The sequence below is a fragment of the Misgurnus anguillicaudatus genome, unplaced genomic scaffold (genome assembly GCF_027580225.2).
Source record: "Misgurnus anguillicaudatus unplaced genomic scaffold, ASM2758022v2 HiC_scaffold_28, whole genome shotgun sequence".
NCBI classification, from domain to species: domain Eukaryota; kingdom Metazoa; phylum Chordata; class Actinopteri; order Cypriniformes; family Cobitidae; genus Misgurnus; species Misgurnus anguillicaudatus.
In genome coordinates, this window is record NW_027395278.1 from 8,519,752 (window position 1) to 8,538,166 (window position 18,415).

General features: G+C 40.5%; 1 protein-coding gene across 1 annotated transcript; it reads left to right on the top strand.

The window, feature by feature from the left end:
• Nucleotides 1–10,975: 10,975 nt before the first annotated feature.
• LOC141362576 (uncharacterized) lies at nt 10,976–17,379 on the top strand. Its single transcript, XM_073864852.1, has 3 exons — nt 10,976–11,200; nt 12,418–12,493; nt 14,466–17,379. Exon 3 carries the CDS (start codon nt 15,402–15,404, stop codon nt 16,935–16,937), a length of 1,536 nt encoding a protein of 511 aa, XP_073720953.1. The 5' UTR covers nt 10,976–11,200; nt 12,418–12,493; nt 14,466–15,401; the 3' UTR covers nt 16,938–17,379.
• The last annotated feature ends 1,036 nt before the right edge of the window (nt 17,380–18,415 follow it).

Genomic DNA, 18,415 nt, shown 5'->3' on the forward strand with positions numbered 1-18,415 from the left:
CAGGGGAACGATCAAGCCAGCATAGTCCGTCTGCAAAGCAGCAACACAGCGTATACAAAGTACACCACAAGCACACCGTTTGATGTCTTCAAAGGTGTTTTTATGCACTGACTCTTCTCCTTGTCAGCCTATTAGCAACCGCTGTGTAAATTATCCCCACCTGAGCGTGATCAGGCTTAATTTTGGTTTCGGGGAAACCCCGGAAATTCCGGTGTTCTGAGTGAAGCGTCCGGGCGGAACCATCATCGGGCGGAACCCATCTTCCACACTTTTGGTTCCGCCCTCACAACCCGTTACCTGTGACACCTATGTGCATTGAACTTGAGAGCGCGTTGACTGTACATCACCTTTAAGCATTTATTTTGTCTTTCAGCACAGTTAAATATGTGACCCATTCTGTCTAAATGAGTGGGAGGTTTTCAGGAAAAATAAGTAGCACACATTAATCCCTCATCTAGCGATTCAAAAAACTCTAATAATTAAACATCTAAAATGATCGTTATTTGTACATTTTCTGAGAGTGAAATGATTAACCTAATATACTAAGATGCGTGTACATCTTGGTTTCGGTTTAATAACATGCAGGAATTTGAAAATAAAATGCAGGACTTGATTGATGTTTAAAGAGTTATTAAGAGTGATAAATTCGGGACTGATTTATGTTTCACTAGTTCGCCTGTGCATTCAGGTCTTAATGATTAATGGTAAACAAACTTGGCTTGCTGTCCTTGAAGGGAGCTCTGTACCTGAGCTCTGAACCTTCAGAGAGAGCGAACCTGAGGCTGGGGCTCGAGCCACAAGTTCAACCCCCTGCAACGGAACTGCAAAGAGGAAGAAAGAGAGAGTGAAGGAGGAGATGGGGAGGAGGAGGGATGCCGGAAAAGACTGCAGCTGGACGGGGAGGCCTAAAGGCTGCCTTATATACGCCCATGATGATGATGATTGACAGGCCTGAATGTTTAGGCTCCTCCCGAACCTACGTTTAGAACTGCATTAAAAAGTTATTAGGATCGACAAGACTCGCGCTGACTGACAGATTTGAAATTCAACACGCAGACATGCAAGTATGTGCACTGACAGAATAGTTCAAATACAGCGGTTTTGACAAGAATTTATGAAAGCATAATAAGCATTAAAACAATCTTGCTGAGCTATCTATGTCCATACATCGTTTGCGCGAACAGAACGAATTGTTTAAAAAAAAAAACGTTCTCATTAATCTTCATCTAAAATAATAAATAATCAGATATTCGTTGAAAATGTCAAATAATTGAATGCTCTTTTATTTAAAAATCAGTTTTGACTTAGTTCAAAACAAGCAACATGATTTTAAACAATAAGGTAATTAGAAAGATTTAATTCAAATGTTTCAGTTTTTTACTTACTTTATTTTTATGTTAATTGCAATTCATGTCATAGTAATCTTCAGTTTCAATTTTGATTTTAAAATGTTACATTTTCATATTTTTATCTATTTACTTATTTATTTTATATTCACCTAGATTGACAATGAAGCTTGCTTTAACTTGCAGTAATTAAATGATCATCTGTGAGGGAAGTCACACGGAGTTATTAACAAATATTTTATTATCAGAGTGCAGCATTTTATCAAGGTTTTCTGGTCTTGTGTTATTAAATAAAATAAAAAAAACTAAAAGGGTCATTTTTTACAGTTGGGTTAAAAGAAGTTTGAAATTAGCAGCGTTTTTAAACTAATTCCAAAACAGCTCCCATTTCTAAATGAGGGACGCGCAGAAAATGTCATTCATGTCATTTTATAGATTGCACTCATTCACTTCACACACACATTTTTTGTGTAACTCTTTCCCCGCCAGCGTTTTAAAAAAAAGTTGCCAGCCAGCGCCAGCATTTTTCATGATTTTCACAAAAGTTTAATGCCTTCCAGAAAATCTTCTTCTTTAAATATATAAACAAACAATATATCAGATGAAAGAACAGATCATCTGCTTTCAAACAAAAAAAACCCTGTTTCATCCTACCTTCATTAGTTCTCTTGTAATCACCTCTCAAACATGGGTAGGTTTCTTCAAAAACACCCAATTTTGAGCAAAAAGCTGAGATAATTCCATTTTTGCAAAGGACTTTTGATAGAGATCAGATGCAGAGCGATCTTTAAATCATACACGGAGTTCTTTCTCTTTCACGTGAGGCGCTACTTCCGGGTTGTATAAGTTGCGGAAATGCGCCACCTGGTGGATAATAGCGGTATTGCGGAAAGACAGAAAATCTCGTCATAGGCGGGGAAGCGTTTTCTCTAAATTGATGAGATATCTCGTCAATGGCGGTGAAAGAGTTAAGGGGTTTATAATTTAGCGCTGTTCCAGTAAACACGTGATTATGTCTGGCCGAATATTTTTTCTGTTATTCGGATGAATTCGTTATTCGTTTTGAAGCCATTATCGGTGCCCTTCCGAATAACGTATTCGGCTTCGGGCACATCCCTAATCATCAGTAACACTGTCATCGGCTGATGAAGACCCAAGTGAATGGTTGAGTGTCATCAAGAGAATAAAGTCATCATCTGAGAACATCGCTACCATCAGAACAGCAATGGAGAAGACCTTTAAAGTGCCCATATTATGAAAAACTCACTTTTTCTGGGTTTTGGGGTGTTCATTTGTGTCTCTGATGCTCCCACCCGCATACAAACTTGGAAAAAATCCGTCCATGCTGTTTTGAGTGAGATACACGTTTCTGAATGTCCTCTGCCTTGAGTCTCAGATTGCACGAGTTCAAACTCAGCAGATTATACGCATTTGTGGACAAAAATGGTCACTGGATTTTATTGGACTTTCATGGATTATTCACACATCTGAAACAGACTTGATTCGATTTGCGATCGTTATATCAACACAAAAGGTAAGAAGTCACGTTATATTTGGCATGTTGTCATCTTCTGTCACAAAATACTACATGCTAGAGCATCTGTATCTCAAAACAGAGACCATACATTGATGCTAATCCTGTAAATTATACCTTTTAAATGCATAGTAATGTGAATAATATTGTTTGTAGACTATAGGATATATAGAGATTTTTTCGCAGGCTAGATAGTTTGCAGCGTGGTTTCGAAAGTTAAAAAAATATTTAACGGCTTTATTTTACAATTCTACATGAACTAAGTAATAGTGTTTTGCCAAACTAACCGAGACCGGGCCTTACCGACTCGGCTTTTCTGATGAGGCTAACGTACCCCCCGAGTCTCTATCACTTTCCCAAGATACGGTCCGGACCTCCCGCTAGCTTCTAGCAATTAGCACGCGGCCCACAAGCAGTATACATCCCCGCCGGGTCTAAATTTCTGTCATTTGCGAAAATAATGCGTTTGAAAATGTTTTATAATGGGAATATGTTTGCATTGTCCAGGGAAAACGAGTGTATTGTTGAGACTGCTACATCACAATTTACTCTGGAATCATTATGTGTCATGAGTTTCTTCTCCTGGAGTGTACTTATTAGTGATACTTTTTTGCTTGATTTGTCTGTTGGCAACATAAACCGTTAATAATAATATATAAAAATAACACAGTATGGTCTGTAATGCGCACGATACCACTGAGCACGCGCACGGGCACATGACGTTAGTAGTGGGGCGTGATCAAAGGAGCAGCAGCTCATAAATATGTAATGACCACCTCAAAACGGCACAATCTGAAATGCACTGAAACAGAGGCTACAAGAGATGGGTAGCAATATTTTCCTACAAGCTATTTAGAGCAAACAACTTTTGAAACATGTTTTATGGAACTCATACACCTATTTTACTTGTGGAAAAGCACTCATAAGATGGGCACTTTAACCATCGCAGGAATTGGATTAGCACACAGTCGCCAACAGTTTGTGAAATTACCCAACCCTAACCCTACCCACGTTTCATAGACATGCCATTCCTGGTAAGAATTTTATTTAAAGCTCCTGTTCTTTCTGTGTTTTTGAAGCTTTGATTGTGTTTATAGTGGGCAATATAACATGTGTTCAAGTTTCACGTGTATAGGGCTGTGACGGTGGCAGTTTTTTTACCAGTTATAGATTGTGTGTTTGTGTGTGGGGGGGGGCACATGGGCGTACGTGCACATTGATGCATATAGGTCTTGTACATAATGCATACATATGAAGAGTTTGGTTCCAAAACGCGATAAAGGCCATTTTTGAAAAAAATTAGTTACTGCCAAAATCAGTACTATATCAGGTCAGTATTTAAAAGTAAATAATTAATTTTACGCAAAATCCAATATCCGCCGTGTTATTCTGTCATATTTTCTCCCTTTTTCCCAAAATGCAATAAACGCCACTCCTCCTTTTTACAGAACGCAATAAATCCATTCCAGAAATTATAGCCCACAGTTCACTCAATGTAAACAAACAATGGCGGCGCGCTGAGTACACGGAGTCCTAGTTTTCCTCATCTACTTTGTACTTCGGGATCAACAAACAAAATAAAGTAATACTTTAATGGCATTGATAAACCTGTGGTTGTTTTCTGTGACGGGAAAGATTGTCATCAACATCTAATCATTTACGCGAAGCACTAAGGAGACTGGTGCTTATCTCCCGACAGCATCAAGTTTCTCGTGCTAACACATTGACACCAGGGGATCTTATGAATAACTTTACATTATTTTACTCAAAGTCAACGAAAATCGAGCAGGACCAAAACATTTTACAGCTGATCGCTGTGAAAAATGCTAAGCAACGACGTCAAGTATAACCGCTGCAATGACACTGATCTTAATATGACAAAGTAAGTGTTTTGATTAATGACATTAATGTTTATTTTTTTTAGTCAGTGTGTACAACTGTTCAACTAAATGAATATAAAATGGCAAAGATGAATGCACATTTGTACATTGAATTACTAAATTTCTAGCATTTTGAAACAAAAACTGTCATGGATTTATTGCATTTTGTGGAAAAAATAATGCGTTTTTATAATAAATCTTTGAAAATCAAGTTATGGATTTGAATTTTTTATGTTTTTATAACCTAAAGATGCTATGGTAACTTTGTAACAGAAAATAGTGGTTTTCATCTTGTCACTTTCTTGGTATAGGAAACACGTTTTTACCGAAATTTGTCAAAATGGATTTATTGCGTTTTGGAACCAAACTCTTCATATATTTTGAAATATAAAAATGTAAACGACAATCGGATATACAATTCTTAACAAACGTGCGTGTTTATAGGCGTCAAAATTCTTTCTCTGCCGGTGGGTGCTCGTCACGGCGTCAAGCAATGCTTAGGTTACTTAGCAATGAAAGACGCTCTGAAGCGCATGCACACTTTGAAGAGGAGGAAAGCAGCACTGTCATGTTTTCTGCATGGTTTTAGACATGACATGTGAAGCAACTGTGCATATGTGCTTGGCAATTCCGGAGCACCCAGGGGATCGGCGCATATCTGCGTGTTTATTGTAGCACTTCCATGAAACAACAAGTGAGAAACCTTTTTGGGGTTATAATGTTTCCAGCCACGCTGAAAACTAGGGGTGCACGATTCAGAAAATTTCACGATTCGATTCCGATTCTTAGGCTCGAGATTCAATTCAAAATCGATTTTCGATTCAAAAACGATTCTCGATTTTAAAAAACGATTCACAGTATGTAAATGTAGTTTACTTTTTCCCATATGACTGATTGTAGTAGATATACAATTTTAAAGAAAAAACACAACAAATTAAATGTAGTTTGATATTACTTTATGGAAAAATAAAAACTGTTATGAAGCAATTAGATGACCCCTTTAATCAAACTCTATTAAATACAATAATATAGTATATTAATGATAGACAGTGCAGGTCTATAGATTATAAATGTGACTGGTGTTATAATCGTTATTATTTCTATTAGATAGAGCAGAAGCAGGAAAAGTGTCTCTCTTTAATCCACTCATTATTTAAGATTCAAAAGTCTACTTGCTGTCCCACTGACAGGGGACTTTACATTACAGCTTTGCGTTTTGTAAATATTGAGTCAGCTTGAGCTTTGCTCGTTCAGTGCAATAGATTTTAGAAAATATATGGTTTATTAATAATAATAGAAAAGAGTCAGTTTTATCGCCATAGAAACCATCGGCATGCTGAAACTGCACGCGAGCTTTAACACGGTAATGCTCACGGTCATTCTCCGATCGACTCAGGTTTTATACGTAAGCAATAAGGTACGAGAGGCTGTGCTGTATCGTGAATAAGTAACGGCTGAAGGGAGTTGTTAGGCACGACGCGAAGCGGAGTGCCTGCAACCCCTTCAGCCGTTACTTATTCACGATACAGCACTTGCCTCGAGTACCTTATTGCTTTTATAAAACGGTTACCACACAATATTAAAGTAAAAAAAATTAGTGCAACCTTCATGAAGTTAAATCAATAAAAGCATTCCTTCCGCTAGAAAAAATAGTCCCTGACTGCGAACAACAACATGAAAGCTCAAATAAAAACAACAAACTGTTCTCAGACTTTGTCTCATTATATGTTTATGTGTTGCTAAGGGTGTTGCTAAGGGCGCAGTGATATTAAATAGAACCGTTGGGTGAAGCGGTCATAGCAGTGTTTTATCGTGAATAAAGCACACCTATTGACCAATCAGAATCAAGGATTGGAACTAACCGTTTTATAAATAATATTAATCAGACTTTGGACCCGAAGTAATTTAACTATGACTGACCCGGACCCGACTGACCATTTCAAATACAAACCCGGAACCATACGGGCCGCGGGTGCTCCGTCAAGTTCTCTAATGTTAAAACTCTTCTCAAGTTCAGAAACATGAAGGATACAATGTGACACGAGCTTGTTCACGTCGCATCCCAATTCATTGAGAAACAAAGAGCACGTGAACGCATACCGAACTCATCATGTCGCACACAAAATGTCATTATTAAAGAGTGTCATCATCACGTAAAAACAAAAAAGACAAAATTTGATGCCAGATATACTTGGGCACTTGTTAATATAACTGGGCAGCGCTGCAGCAGCAGCAATGTGTGGGAAAGACTGTGACAAGAGTGTGCGGGCGTCAGTGTGAATACGATGCAGCGCCATCTATGGGAATACTGAGATAAACTCATTTCAGGAAAATAGTAACACGGCATTACAAAAAAAAATAATGAAACGATTTTTGGAATTCTATGAATCGATTCTGAATCGGCAAAGCTTGAATCGCAATTCAAATGTGAATTGATTTTTTTGCACACCCCTACTGAAAACACGTTCTGATGGTGTACTGGCAGCGCAGATTGATACTTTTTCGTGACCAAGAGAGAACAGCCGTTTCTCAATCCGAAGGCTGCAGCCTCCGGAGGTCGCATATGCAGGCTGTATATGTCATCAAGCCTGGTTTATTATTTTCAGACATTTGCAAGTCATAAGTATATTACAACAATGTATGATTAACAAAGAATAATAGTCAACTTTATAATTGTTAATGTTATGAAATAAGACAGTCTTGGTGATGTATGCATCTTGCAAATGCGACCTCCGGACGCTACAGTCTTCTTGCCTCATTGTTCCGCCCCCTAGCCAGCCATCACTGATATCAGTTGCAAATAGCGCATTAACTCCGCGTCTGCTGGCTGTTGCTTTAACACGAACCTGAAGAAATCTTTTCATAATTTGTGACGTGCACACCACCGCAGGGCGCACTTCCTGACCACGGTGCGCACTCCACCACCGGGGTGATGCAGAAATAATTACAACTGTCCCAGCCCTACACGTGTAAAAAAACTCAATATTTTTCACACAATTTACTTAGATCTATATCGCTGTTTTCACTGTCCTCAAAACGAGCTGATGTCTTCCTTGTTCTATGAAGTCCCTCCTTCAGAAATACGTAACGAGTTCTGATTGTGCAGTTTGTTTAGTGTGATGTGATTCTATAGCAGCTTGGCTTAGCAGAGCCATTTGAGCCAAAGCTGGTGACTGACGTATTCCTGTGCGCGGAGTTTAGTAAAAAAACTGTTTTGCTGACGTCATTAAAGGAAAACGCCCACATTTTGGGAATTTAGCTTATTCACCGTATCCCTCAGAGTTAGATAAGTCCATACATACCTTTCTCATCTCCGTGCATGCTGTAACTCGGTCTGACGCAGCCCCCGCTAGCTTAGCTTAGCACAAAGACTGGAAGTGAATGGCTCCAGCTAGCAAACTGCTCCCAATAAGTGACAAAATAACGCAAATATTTTCCTATTTATGTGTTGTGATTTGAATAGTTACACAGTGTACATATAACAAGGTCATATGAGACACTGATCTTAATATGAGACGCAAGAGAGAGGCAACACTGTTATCGGAGCTCCGTCGAGTTCATCATCTAAATCCTATTTTCCTACTATCTTGTTCCTATCTATATAATATAACTTACTAGTTCATCTTATGAATACTTTACCGTGACAATTATTCAACAGTATCAATAACTAAAACGATTTATCACTTAAACACCCAGTATTAGCATATAGCCCGCTAGCATCAACAAATGGGGCAACGCTGCTCCGTGCATTGGAGCTCCGTCGAGTTCATCATCTAAATCCTATTTTCTTACTATCTCGTTCCTATCTATATAATATAACGTACTAGTTTATCTTAGGAATACTTTACCGTGACGATTATTGAACAGTATTAATAAGTAAAACGATCTATCACTAGTAAACACCTAGTGTTAGCATATAGCCCGCTAGCATTAACAAACGGTGCCGGCTGAAGTTAGCACTTGCATAGAGGTTTTTACATGTGCTAAGTGTATTGAAGTAGTAAGGCTGACGGAGAACGTTGCAGAACTAGAAGCGCGCATCCGAACGCTAGTTGAGGACAGTAAGACCACTAATGTTAATGTTACAAACACTGTTTCGGGTACACCTAGTGTTAAGCGTAATACACATGGCTCGGTTCCGACTTCAGAGTCAAGGCGGCTGACTAACTGGGTGACTGTCAGGCGGCATAGTCACATTCGGCACCCAAATCATGTTCCTGTTTTAATATCAAACAGATTTTCTCCACTTAGCAATACACCGGCTGAGACATCTGTTAAAGGTGCCCTGGTTATTGGAGATTCTATACTCAGGAACGTTGGCATTGAGGCACCAGCCACCATAGTCGATTGTATACCGGGAGCCAGAGCGTCTGACATTAGATCCAAACTTAAAGTGCTGGCTAATGCTAAACGTAAGTTTTCTAAGATTGTTATTCACACCGGCACGAATGACACCAGACTCCGCCAGTCGGAAATCACCAAAGATACTATTAAAGAGGTGTGTGAAATTGCAAAAACAATGTCAGACAATGTAATTTGCTCTGGTCCCCTCCCCGCCTACCGGGGGGATGAAACTTATAGTAGATTAGTGTCTCTTCATGGCTGGATGTCAAAGTGGTGCCCTCAGCATAACGTAGGGTTTATAGACAATTGGAAGCATTTCCGGGGAAGACCTGACCTGCTAAAGAGAGATGGCCTCCATCTGTCTCCGGAAGGAAGTGCTATACTCTCTAGAAATCTGACCAATAGTCTTACTTTTGATATTGTCTGACTATCCAGGGCCCAGGTCAGGAAAAAGAGAGATTGGCTTACCCATCAGTCTGTTAGCTGCCTTGACATGTCAAGATCACACATATCCCAGCACATAGAGCCTTTTTTACCAGAGTACCAACACATCTCGACTGTGTCTGTTCCTCGAACAAATAAATACAGAGCACCGTTTACCTCGTCTCGTACAAATCTTATTAACATAAAATTAGAACACAATACATTAAACAACACGTTCCTCGTCTAAAAGAGAGAGGGGGTGGTGTAGCTACAATATACAATAAAATATTCAAAGTAAACCATAAATCCAACCTAAAATTTAATTCGTTTGAAATAATACTGTTAAATATGGAAATAACTGATCGTAACAACAAACGGCTTTCGTTCATTTTAGCTACCATATATAGGCCTCCGGGCCACCACACAGATTTTCTTAAAGAAATAGCAGACTTCCTATCTGAGCTTACAATCACTGTAGATAAAGCTGTAATTAATGACATCGAAATATCACCCCAAAGCGATGTCGTTTCAGACCATTGCCTTGTGTCATACACAATACTTCTAGATAGGACCCCTCAGTCTACAACATCCTACAGATTAGCCAGAATAATAATTTCCACCACTAAAGCCTGGCTTACACCACAGGATTATCGGGCCAAATTTACCTCGATTTTGCCCTCCCGAGAATCTGAGAGAAAATCGGGTCATCGACCTCGATCGGCCCCGAAGTTCGGCCCAGATTATCCTGTAATGTGAGACGTTCACAAATCCAAACTTACACCTTCCGATATGCCCGCAGCGAAATCGGGTCCGCCCCAATCACATCAAACATGTTTGATATTTAAGATTTTTTTCTGTGATGATTACGTCATCCCGGAAGCGGAAATGACTGAGAGAACTTTAAAAATGGCGAGCGCGAAAGCTGCTTCACGGTTGCGTTGGACAGCGGAGATGGAGGAGCAGTTGGTCGAAATGTGGCAACAACATGATTGCCTTTATAATGTATCGTCTAAAACTTACTACAACCGGACAGACAAGGAAAAGAGCTGGGGAGAAATCGCCTGGGTCTTAAACGTACCAGGTAAGAGCTGTACAGAGAAGTACTAGCGCACTAGCTAGCAAATGTAAACATTAGGTTGAAGTACAGTTAGTTATGGGGTTGTTGTTTGTGATAACCAGGACATTCGCTGTGAAAATGTGACCATGTCTGTAAAAGCCAGGCTAAAGTCTCAATTTAATTATGACAGTTTGATTTTGCTTATTGATTATACTTTTTGATATGACATTATTCAGTCAATATTAAAGATATCAAAGTTATATTTTCACAGAATGAACTTGACTATGGCGGATGATTTTTTGCAGAGAACAGTAAAAAATAAACAATGACTTTTCATAGGCAAGATCAAAGATAATATGAACTCAGCAGAACGTAGAGGAGAAAGAGTGAAAATTATATAATATAATTATTATATATTCATTATATTATAATATAATTATTTTCAGTGGAGGAAGTAAAGATCAGGGCAACAACCCTAAGAACCCAGTATTCCAAACTTCTAAAACCGAAACCAAGTGGAAGTGGGGATAAAGACTTTACACCAAAACAGAGCTGGCTTTTAAAAAATTTAGAGTTTCTGAAGAAACATGTTGTTCAGCGCCCCAGTGAGACCAGTGTAAGTATACCAGTATTATAATAATCTTTTATTAAGGACACTCTCTTGGTCCATAAAACAACAACAAATATACACACATAGACACATACATTTACTCATATACATATTTACTAAAACGCCAATGATTCCACATCCTTGAAAAAAACCAGACTGAACTCTGTGCCAGGTTCGTCAATAATAAAATAATACTGCTAGAAGAGTCCAATAACCTGCATATACATTTATACATGAGATTTCGTATTACAGCAGCACAGGTTGGCACACCAGCACTGACAAACATTTGACTTGCACTATTCCATTGTGGAACCTTCATCAGTAAACGCATTCCATCATTATATGCAACATTAAGCCTTCGTATGCTTCTTTTCCTGTAATGTCGCCACAGATGGGCAGTATACATATGGGTACAATACACTCTAAAAAGTGTGGTCTTCACAGATTCTGAGCACATACCAAACTTACGGATCAAAGTACTCACCTGAGCATAAAGTGCACAACACTGTCTGTAGATATCCCTATCATCAGATAGGTCATCAGTTATATAGTGCAGTGTTTCCCAACCCTGGTCCTCGGGCACCCCCTCCCAGAAAGTTTTAGATGTCTCCTTGTTAAGCACACCTGATTTAACTCATCAGCTTGTTAGGGACACGTCTTTACCATTTTGGAAGGAGGTTGATGAGTCAAATCAGGTGTTTTAAATAAGGAGACATCTAAAACTTTCTGGAAGGGGGTGCCCGAGGACCAGGGTTGGGAAACACTGATATAGTGCCCTAAATATTTAACCTCATTACATACTTTTAGGGCATTTCCAGATAGAAAGAAGTCAGGAAATGTCAGTTTCCTGTCCTCCCTACTCCTGACAATCATAATATTACTCTTTTTGGCATTAAATATAATATCAAAATCAGAACCATACTGAGAACAAGTACTCAGTAACTGTTGGAGACCAGCACTATATGGACAAAAAATCACCAGATCATCTGCGTACATTAAATGGTTGATAAGAGTATTACCAACAACGCAGCCTGTTGTACAGTCATTTAGCCGTTTTGACAATTCATCCATATAAACATTAAATAAAAAGGGGACAGAATACTTACATACACTGAATGGGGCAGACACACAATTACCCCATTTTACATACATATTATGTACAGGCATTACACAGTACAATTTGTATACTATTGCATGCACACAGCACTGACATTTTTTTTTAGCTTGATCAATCTGTTAAAGAGATCATTGAAAGCCAGGACAAGGATGGCAGTGAAGAGGACACACCTGAGGCACCAGGTAAACTCACAACTGCAGATTTACAACACCCATGAATACTAAAACAGTGACATACACAAAAGGTATAGTTCACCCAATAATAAAAATTCTGTCATCATTTAGTCACTGACTCATGTTGTTACAAACATAAATTTCTGTGTTGTAATGAACACAAATGAAGATATTTTGAGGAATGTTTGTAACCAAACTGATTAGAGAGGCCCCATTGACTTCCATAGTAGGTTAAAAGAATACTATTGAAGTCAATGGGGTCTCTGATTGATTTAGTTACAAACATTCCTAAAAATATCCTCCTTTGTAACAGGTTTATAACTACATGACTTCTTGTACTGATCTATAACTACAGAATTTTCATTTCTGGGTGAACTGTAGCTGTGTCCCAATTGGAAGGCTGCGACCTTCGAAGGACGTATTTTAAGACTGAGTCACAGCAGTGTGACTGAAGGCCAGTAAGGCTACCAATTCGAATGATGCTTAAAAGGAAGCATCAATATGCATCCTTGGTTCTCGCGCTGTTACAGATAAATGTAATGGATCCTTCATAGTGAGGCTATCCTGAGATTCATCATGCGCCTGTAATGGCTAAACATTGTAGCTGGATGTTTTAAAATAAACATTTAAACCTTTGTTAAATAAAAGTGTATTTAGCAGAATAAAGTTACTTGTCACTGTTACAGTATTATGAAATGTTTTGTATTAATATTATTCTGTGTATGTTGCGTATATTTATAAGGTTGATTACTTTGATTTACTGTTTGTTAGTTTAATCTACATCAACGTGTCATATTTTCTAAAAAATAATATTTTTATGGTCCCATATTTGTTTTAATAAGTAACATGTCCGCTGTGTCCACTGACAGGCGAGGTGGGTGTGTGCAGCAGGTGACTCAAATTATGGATCCTTCAACGCTAGACCCCATTTTAGTTCTCTTCATGGAATTCGGAGGCTGCCACCTTCAAAGACAGAGTGCTCACCATCTGAGGTCGCATCCTTAGAAGGTGGCAGCCTTCGAATTGGGACACAGCTTCCACTTTAAGAATTAAGCAAAATGTTACAGTTTTGTTAAATCAACATTTGCAGCTTTGAAGGATGTATGCAAAAACCTAGGACTTTAGTTCTTCTAATTACTGTGCTTCTGTATAGCTCAGTGGTACAGCATTGTGTTAGCAGTGCTAGAAGGTCATAGATCTGAACACAGGGAGCACATATATTGATAAAAATGTATAGACCATTTCAAAAGATGTAAACAACACTGGTCCAGAAGCACTTCCTGTTTCCGTTTTTTAACACTAGATAAAGTTAGGATAAAATAAACCAACAGAACATATAAACCTGAATTAACTGAAGTTAAACAAACATCTTAAAGATAATGATATATGTGAAATAAAAATATAACTGTCATAAACTATAACAGGAAGTGTTTCTGGACCAGTGTTGTTTACATCATTTGAAATGGTCTATAGAAAGTTCCATCGAATGCATGCGCGTTTTCGCGGTTCCACATCTGGGCAAAACTTAACTTCTGGTGTCTGTTTGTTTCATGGTCTGGCTAGTGGCTAAACTGAACTCTGGAACAAATACCTCATCGAAAATAACAAATGTTTTAGTTTCCTATAGACGAGTGGAGACAGCGATCATGGATCACCGCTACGTGACGTTTGGCAGACGATCTTAGTAGTTAAGATTGTATACATGATGATAGTACACATTTGACATGGTAACAATAGTTCAGTGCAGTTTTTGATGCGCTTTAGCTATGATTTGAACTAGATAATCTACTTGTTTATTTTGAAGTTTTGTTTGTTCCACGAAAGTGGTTTGTTTATGTTGTAACTGCTGAACCATCTATACCTTGTAATACAATTCCTTGTAAGTCACTTTGGATAAAATCATCTGCCTAATGCATAAATGTAAAAAAAGAACTATATTATTTCCCTTGGAATAATTGCATGTTTTTCTCATCAACAACAGGACCATGTTCTTTTATTCTAGAAGAAAATGAAGATCATGCTGCTTCTTTTCCCACCCCTAGAGAAGATCATGCTGCTTCTTTTCCCACCCCTAGACCGGGATTGAAACGCCGCAAAGGGGACGCAGATAATATTAAACAACAGAAACTGAAGTTGTTGCAAAAGATATCTGCTTCAGTTCTTGAAGCTCCAGATCCATACAGTTCATTTGGACATCAAGTTGCTGTGGAACTTAGATTAATTAAAAACACTAGCATACAAACCAAGGTAAATAAAAATGAATGCGTTGTTTGAGGCTCAGGAGGCTGACCAGTCCAGTGCATCAACATCCTCACACATTCCACCAGCTACATACTCACATCTCGTGCCTATACAAATGTCACCCTCAACCCCTCTCTACACACAGTCACAGCCACCTCACCACTACCATCAGCACCTGCTGTCAGGATCCGTCAGAATCATGTCTTTTATTATATCCAGTCTTTGTGTTCGGGGTCCTGGCAGTATCATGTTCTATGTGGGAAATGTGTGGTTTTTAGTAGTGTATTACTCTGACCACGCATTTCCCAGGTCTCGTCTCTTTTTCCCCGATCCCTTACTTGTAATGATTTCCAGGTGTATGTAATTTATTTTGTCCCTATTTAAAGTCCTTGTGTTTGATGTTCATTACACGTGCGTTTTGCTGTTGCCCTGTTCTAGTCCTGTGTTCCTGTAAGTTATATCTAAGAGTGTTTTGTGCCTAGTGTGATCTTGTCTAGTTATATGTGTAGTTTAGTGTTATATTCATCTTGTTCTGTTTTGCCCCCTCGTGGGTTTTGTTTTTCTGTTTTCTGTTTAATAAATCTTCAGTATATTCATCCTTGGTCTGCATCTGGGTTCATCCAATTCCTAATTCCTCACATTACGCACGTGTCACTACAGAACCCAGCGGACCAGGATGATTATTTCACCAGGCAGCCAGAGGAGTCGGCAAGCTCACCAGCTTTTCAGCCTCCGACAGGAGGAGGCGGATGTACGATCCTTCGCTCTTGTGTTTCACGCGGCGGCTAGAGACTCTGGTTTCAATGAATCTGAATTAAAGACTATCTTTAACCGTTGTCTCAACGAACCTCTTACTCCCTCGGAGATGAGGATGCTCACACCCCTGGGCTTTGTGGATCAGCTCCGGTACACGATGAACCGGGAGGAGTCCAGGGGTTCCACCAGAGTCACTCAACCCGTTCCGCTGTCATCCATCCCGGAGGACCGAGCCGTTGGAGTACTAGCTTTTGGCGACCCGTGTGTTCCCCCTTCGACCCCAGAGAGCTCTCCTCCACCAGTGTCGCTTCGTGGGAAGCGTGAGAGGAGGATCTCCTGGGAGTCAGCGTCTGGGGGGTCCTCCTCAGAGTCTGTCCTGCCCGCCACAGCGCTTTCGGCACTCTCTGCTCCGCGACCTAGGAGAAAGAAGAGGAAGAAGGGAGCTTCCTGTTCTCCGTCTTCTCCTGGGCCCACACCGACTTCTCAGTTGACTGAGATCTCTGTCTCTGCACCAAAGCCACAGCTCTTGGTGCCAGCGCAGTCGCCGCAGCCGACAGAGCCAGCGCCGCAGCCATCTGCGCAGCCACCGCTGCAGCCCCTGCCGTCTGCGCAGCCACAGCTGCAGCCCCTGCCGTCTGCGCAGCCACAGCTGCAGCCCCTGCCGTCTGCGCAGCCACCGCTGCAGCCCCTGCCGTCTGCGCAGCCACCGCTGCAGCCCCTGCCGTCTGCGCAGCCACCGCTGCAGCCCCTGCCGTCTGCGCAGCCACCGCTGCAGCCCCTGCCGTCTGCGCAGCCACCGCTGCAGCCCCTGCCGTCTGCGCAGCCACCTCTGCAGCCCCTGCCGTCTGCGCAGCCACCGCTGCAGCCCCTGCCGTCTGCGCAGCCACCGCTGCAGCCCCTGCCGTCTGCGCAGCCACCGCTGCAGCCCCTGCCGTCTGCGCAGCCCCCTGTCATTGCCCCTGTCTCATTGTCGTTGCCGTCCGTAGCCTCCTCTGTCGTGATCCCTGTCTCATTGTCGTTGCCGTCCGTAGCCTCCTCTGTCGTGATCCCTGTCTCGTCTCCGCTGCCGGCCGCAGCGCCCCCTGTCTTGGCTCCTGTGGCTACCCCTTTATTGTCCAGAGACCCTGCCGTGTTTCCCATTGTGTCTCCTGTCCTTCCCACCTCAATCTTTCCTCAGTCTGCCCCCTCTGGACCTACCCCACCTACCAGGACCCCCAAGCCTGCTCGGACTCCTCGTCCCAAACCCTCTAGTTCCACCCCACCTGGACTTCCTAGTGTGAACTCTTTTGTTCCCCCACCCCCCCCTCCCTTGTTTGTTATTTTTATTGTCTCACCCCAATCCTGTTCTTGTTATTGCCTTGTTGCCCTTGTTAGTGTTTGTAATGTTTTCATGGTTTTTGTCTTGTATTCAGTCTATTATGTCCCGTGTTTAGTGTTCCCTCTGAGGAGCGTCTAGTAGCCGCTCTTTAAGGGGAGGGTACTGTCAGGATCCGTCAGAATCATGTCTTTTATTATATCCAGTCTTTGTGTTCGGGGTCCTGGCAGTATCATGTTCTATGTGGGAAATGTGTGGTTTTTAGTAGTGTATTACTCTGACCACGCATTTCCCAGGTCTCGTCTCTTTTTCCCCGATCCCTTACTTGTAATGATTTCCAGGTGTATGTAATTTATTTTGTCCCTATTTAAAGTCCTTGTGTTTGATGTTCATTACACGTGCGTTTTGCTGTTGCCCTGTTCTAGTCCTGTGTTCCTGTAAGTTATATCTAAGAGTGTTTTGTGCCTAGTGTGATCTTGTCTAGTTATATGTGTAGTTTAGTGTTATATTCATCTTGTTCTGTTTTGCCCCCTCGTGGGTTTTGTTTTTCTGTTTTCTGTTTAATAAATCTTCAGTATATTCATCCTTGGTCTGCATCTGGGTTCATCCAATTCCTAATTCCTCACACCTGCCTCCTCAGGGACCAGTTCAGCCTCAGAATATTATGAAGATCCTACATGATTTGGAGGAGTAGCTACAGTTTAAGATAAAACAATAGTTTGTATTGATTCTGTTATTTATTTAGTTTCTTAACTGTTATTGCAAATGAGAGCTGGAGCTAATTGTACAAATAGTGACTTGGCAAAGCAACAATAAGTTTGTAATTTTAATAGTTTTGTTTGTTGGAAATACTTGAACAAATACCTGAATTGATAATAAATATTGTCTTTATTTAAATTATAACAAATAGACTCTGTTCATGCTCTATCAGTTTAAATTGTATAAAAAAGTTAAGGAATTACACTAAATTTTTTTGATCTCATCAAAATACAAGACAGCAGTGAAGCAATTTAAAGAGCAACCAACAATTATAAACTACAATTATTATTTACATTAACTGCTAACTGTTGCATATGTTACTAACAGTACACTTTGAAAATGCTCCTTTGTTCTAAATGTAGACATCTTGCCATGACACTTGCCCAGCAGGAGACACAAAATAATCTCTCAGGATATCACGTTGTTGCTTAGCAGTGAGGGTGGGGTTACGTGCTCGTCCAGCTTTCACACATTGCATAGCCCCAAGACCTTCTCTCCTCCACGCTCCGTCATGGATTTTATGGTCCACATCCTCCCAGTCTGCGAGTGTTGGGTATGCATCATCCCCCACTAACATATAGGGAAGTACAACATCACAATTTGGAAGCTTTTCTGGTGGAGGAACATTTAGGAGACCCTGGTCCAAAGCTTTCTTTAGGTCAGAATGGGCAAAGAGCCCTGCATCAGAGACTCTGCCCTGAGTACCGACACCAATATAAATGAATTTATAGTTTGCATCTACAACTGCCATCATAAGAACTGAAAATCTGCTTTTATAATTGTGCCATGTGCTGCCACTGTGGGCTGAAGGCTGGATGTAGATGTGCTTTCCATCAAGGGCTCCCAGGCAATGTGGAAAC

Bases quoted from the DNA above. Each gene is read 5' to 3' on its own strand.
- LOC141362576 (XM_073864852.1), top strand. From the start codon at position 15,402: ATGATTATTTCACCAGGCAGCCAGAGGAGTCGGCAAGCTCACCAGCTT.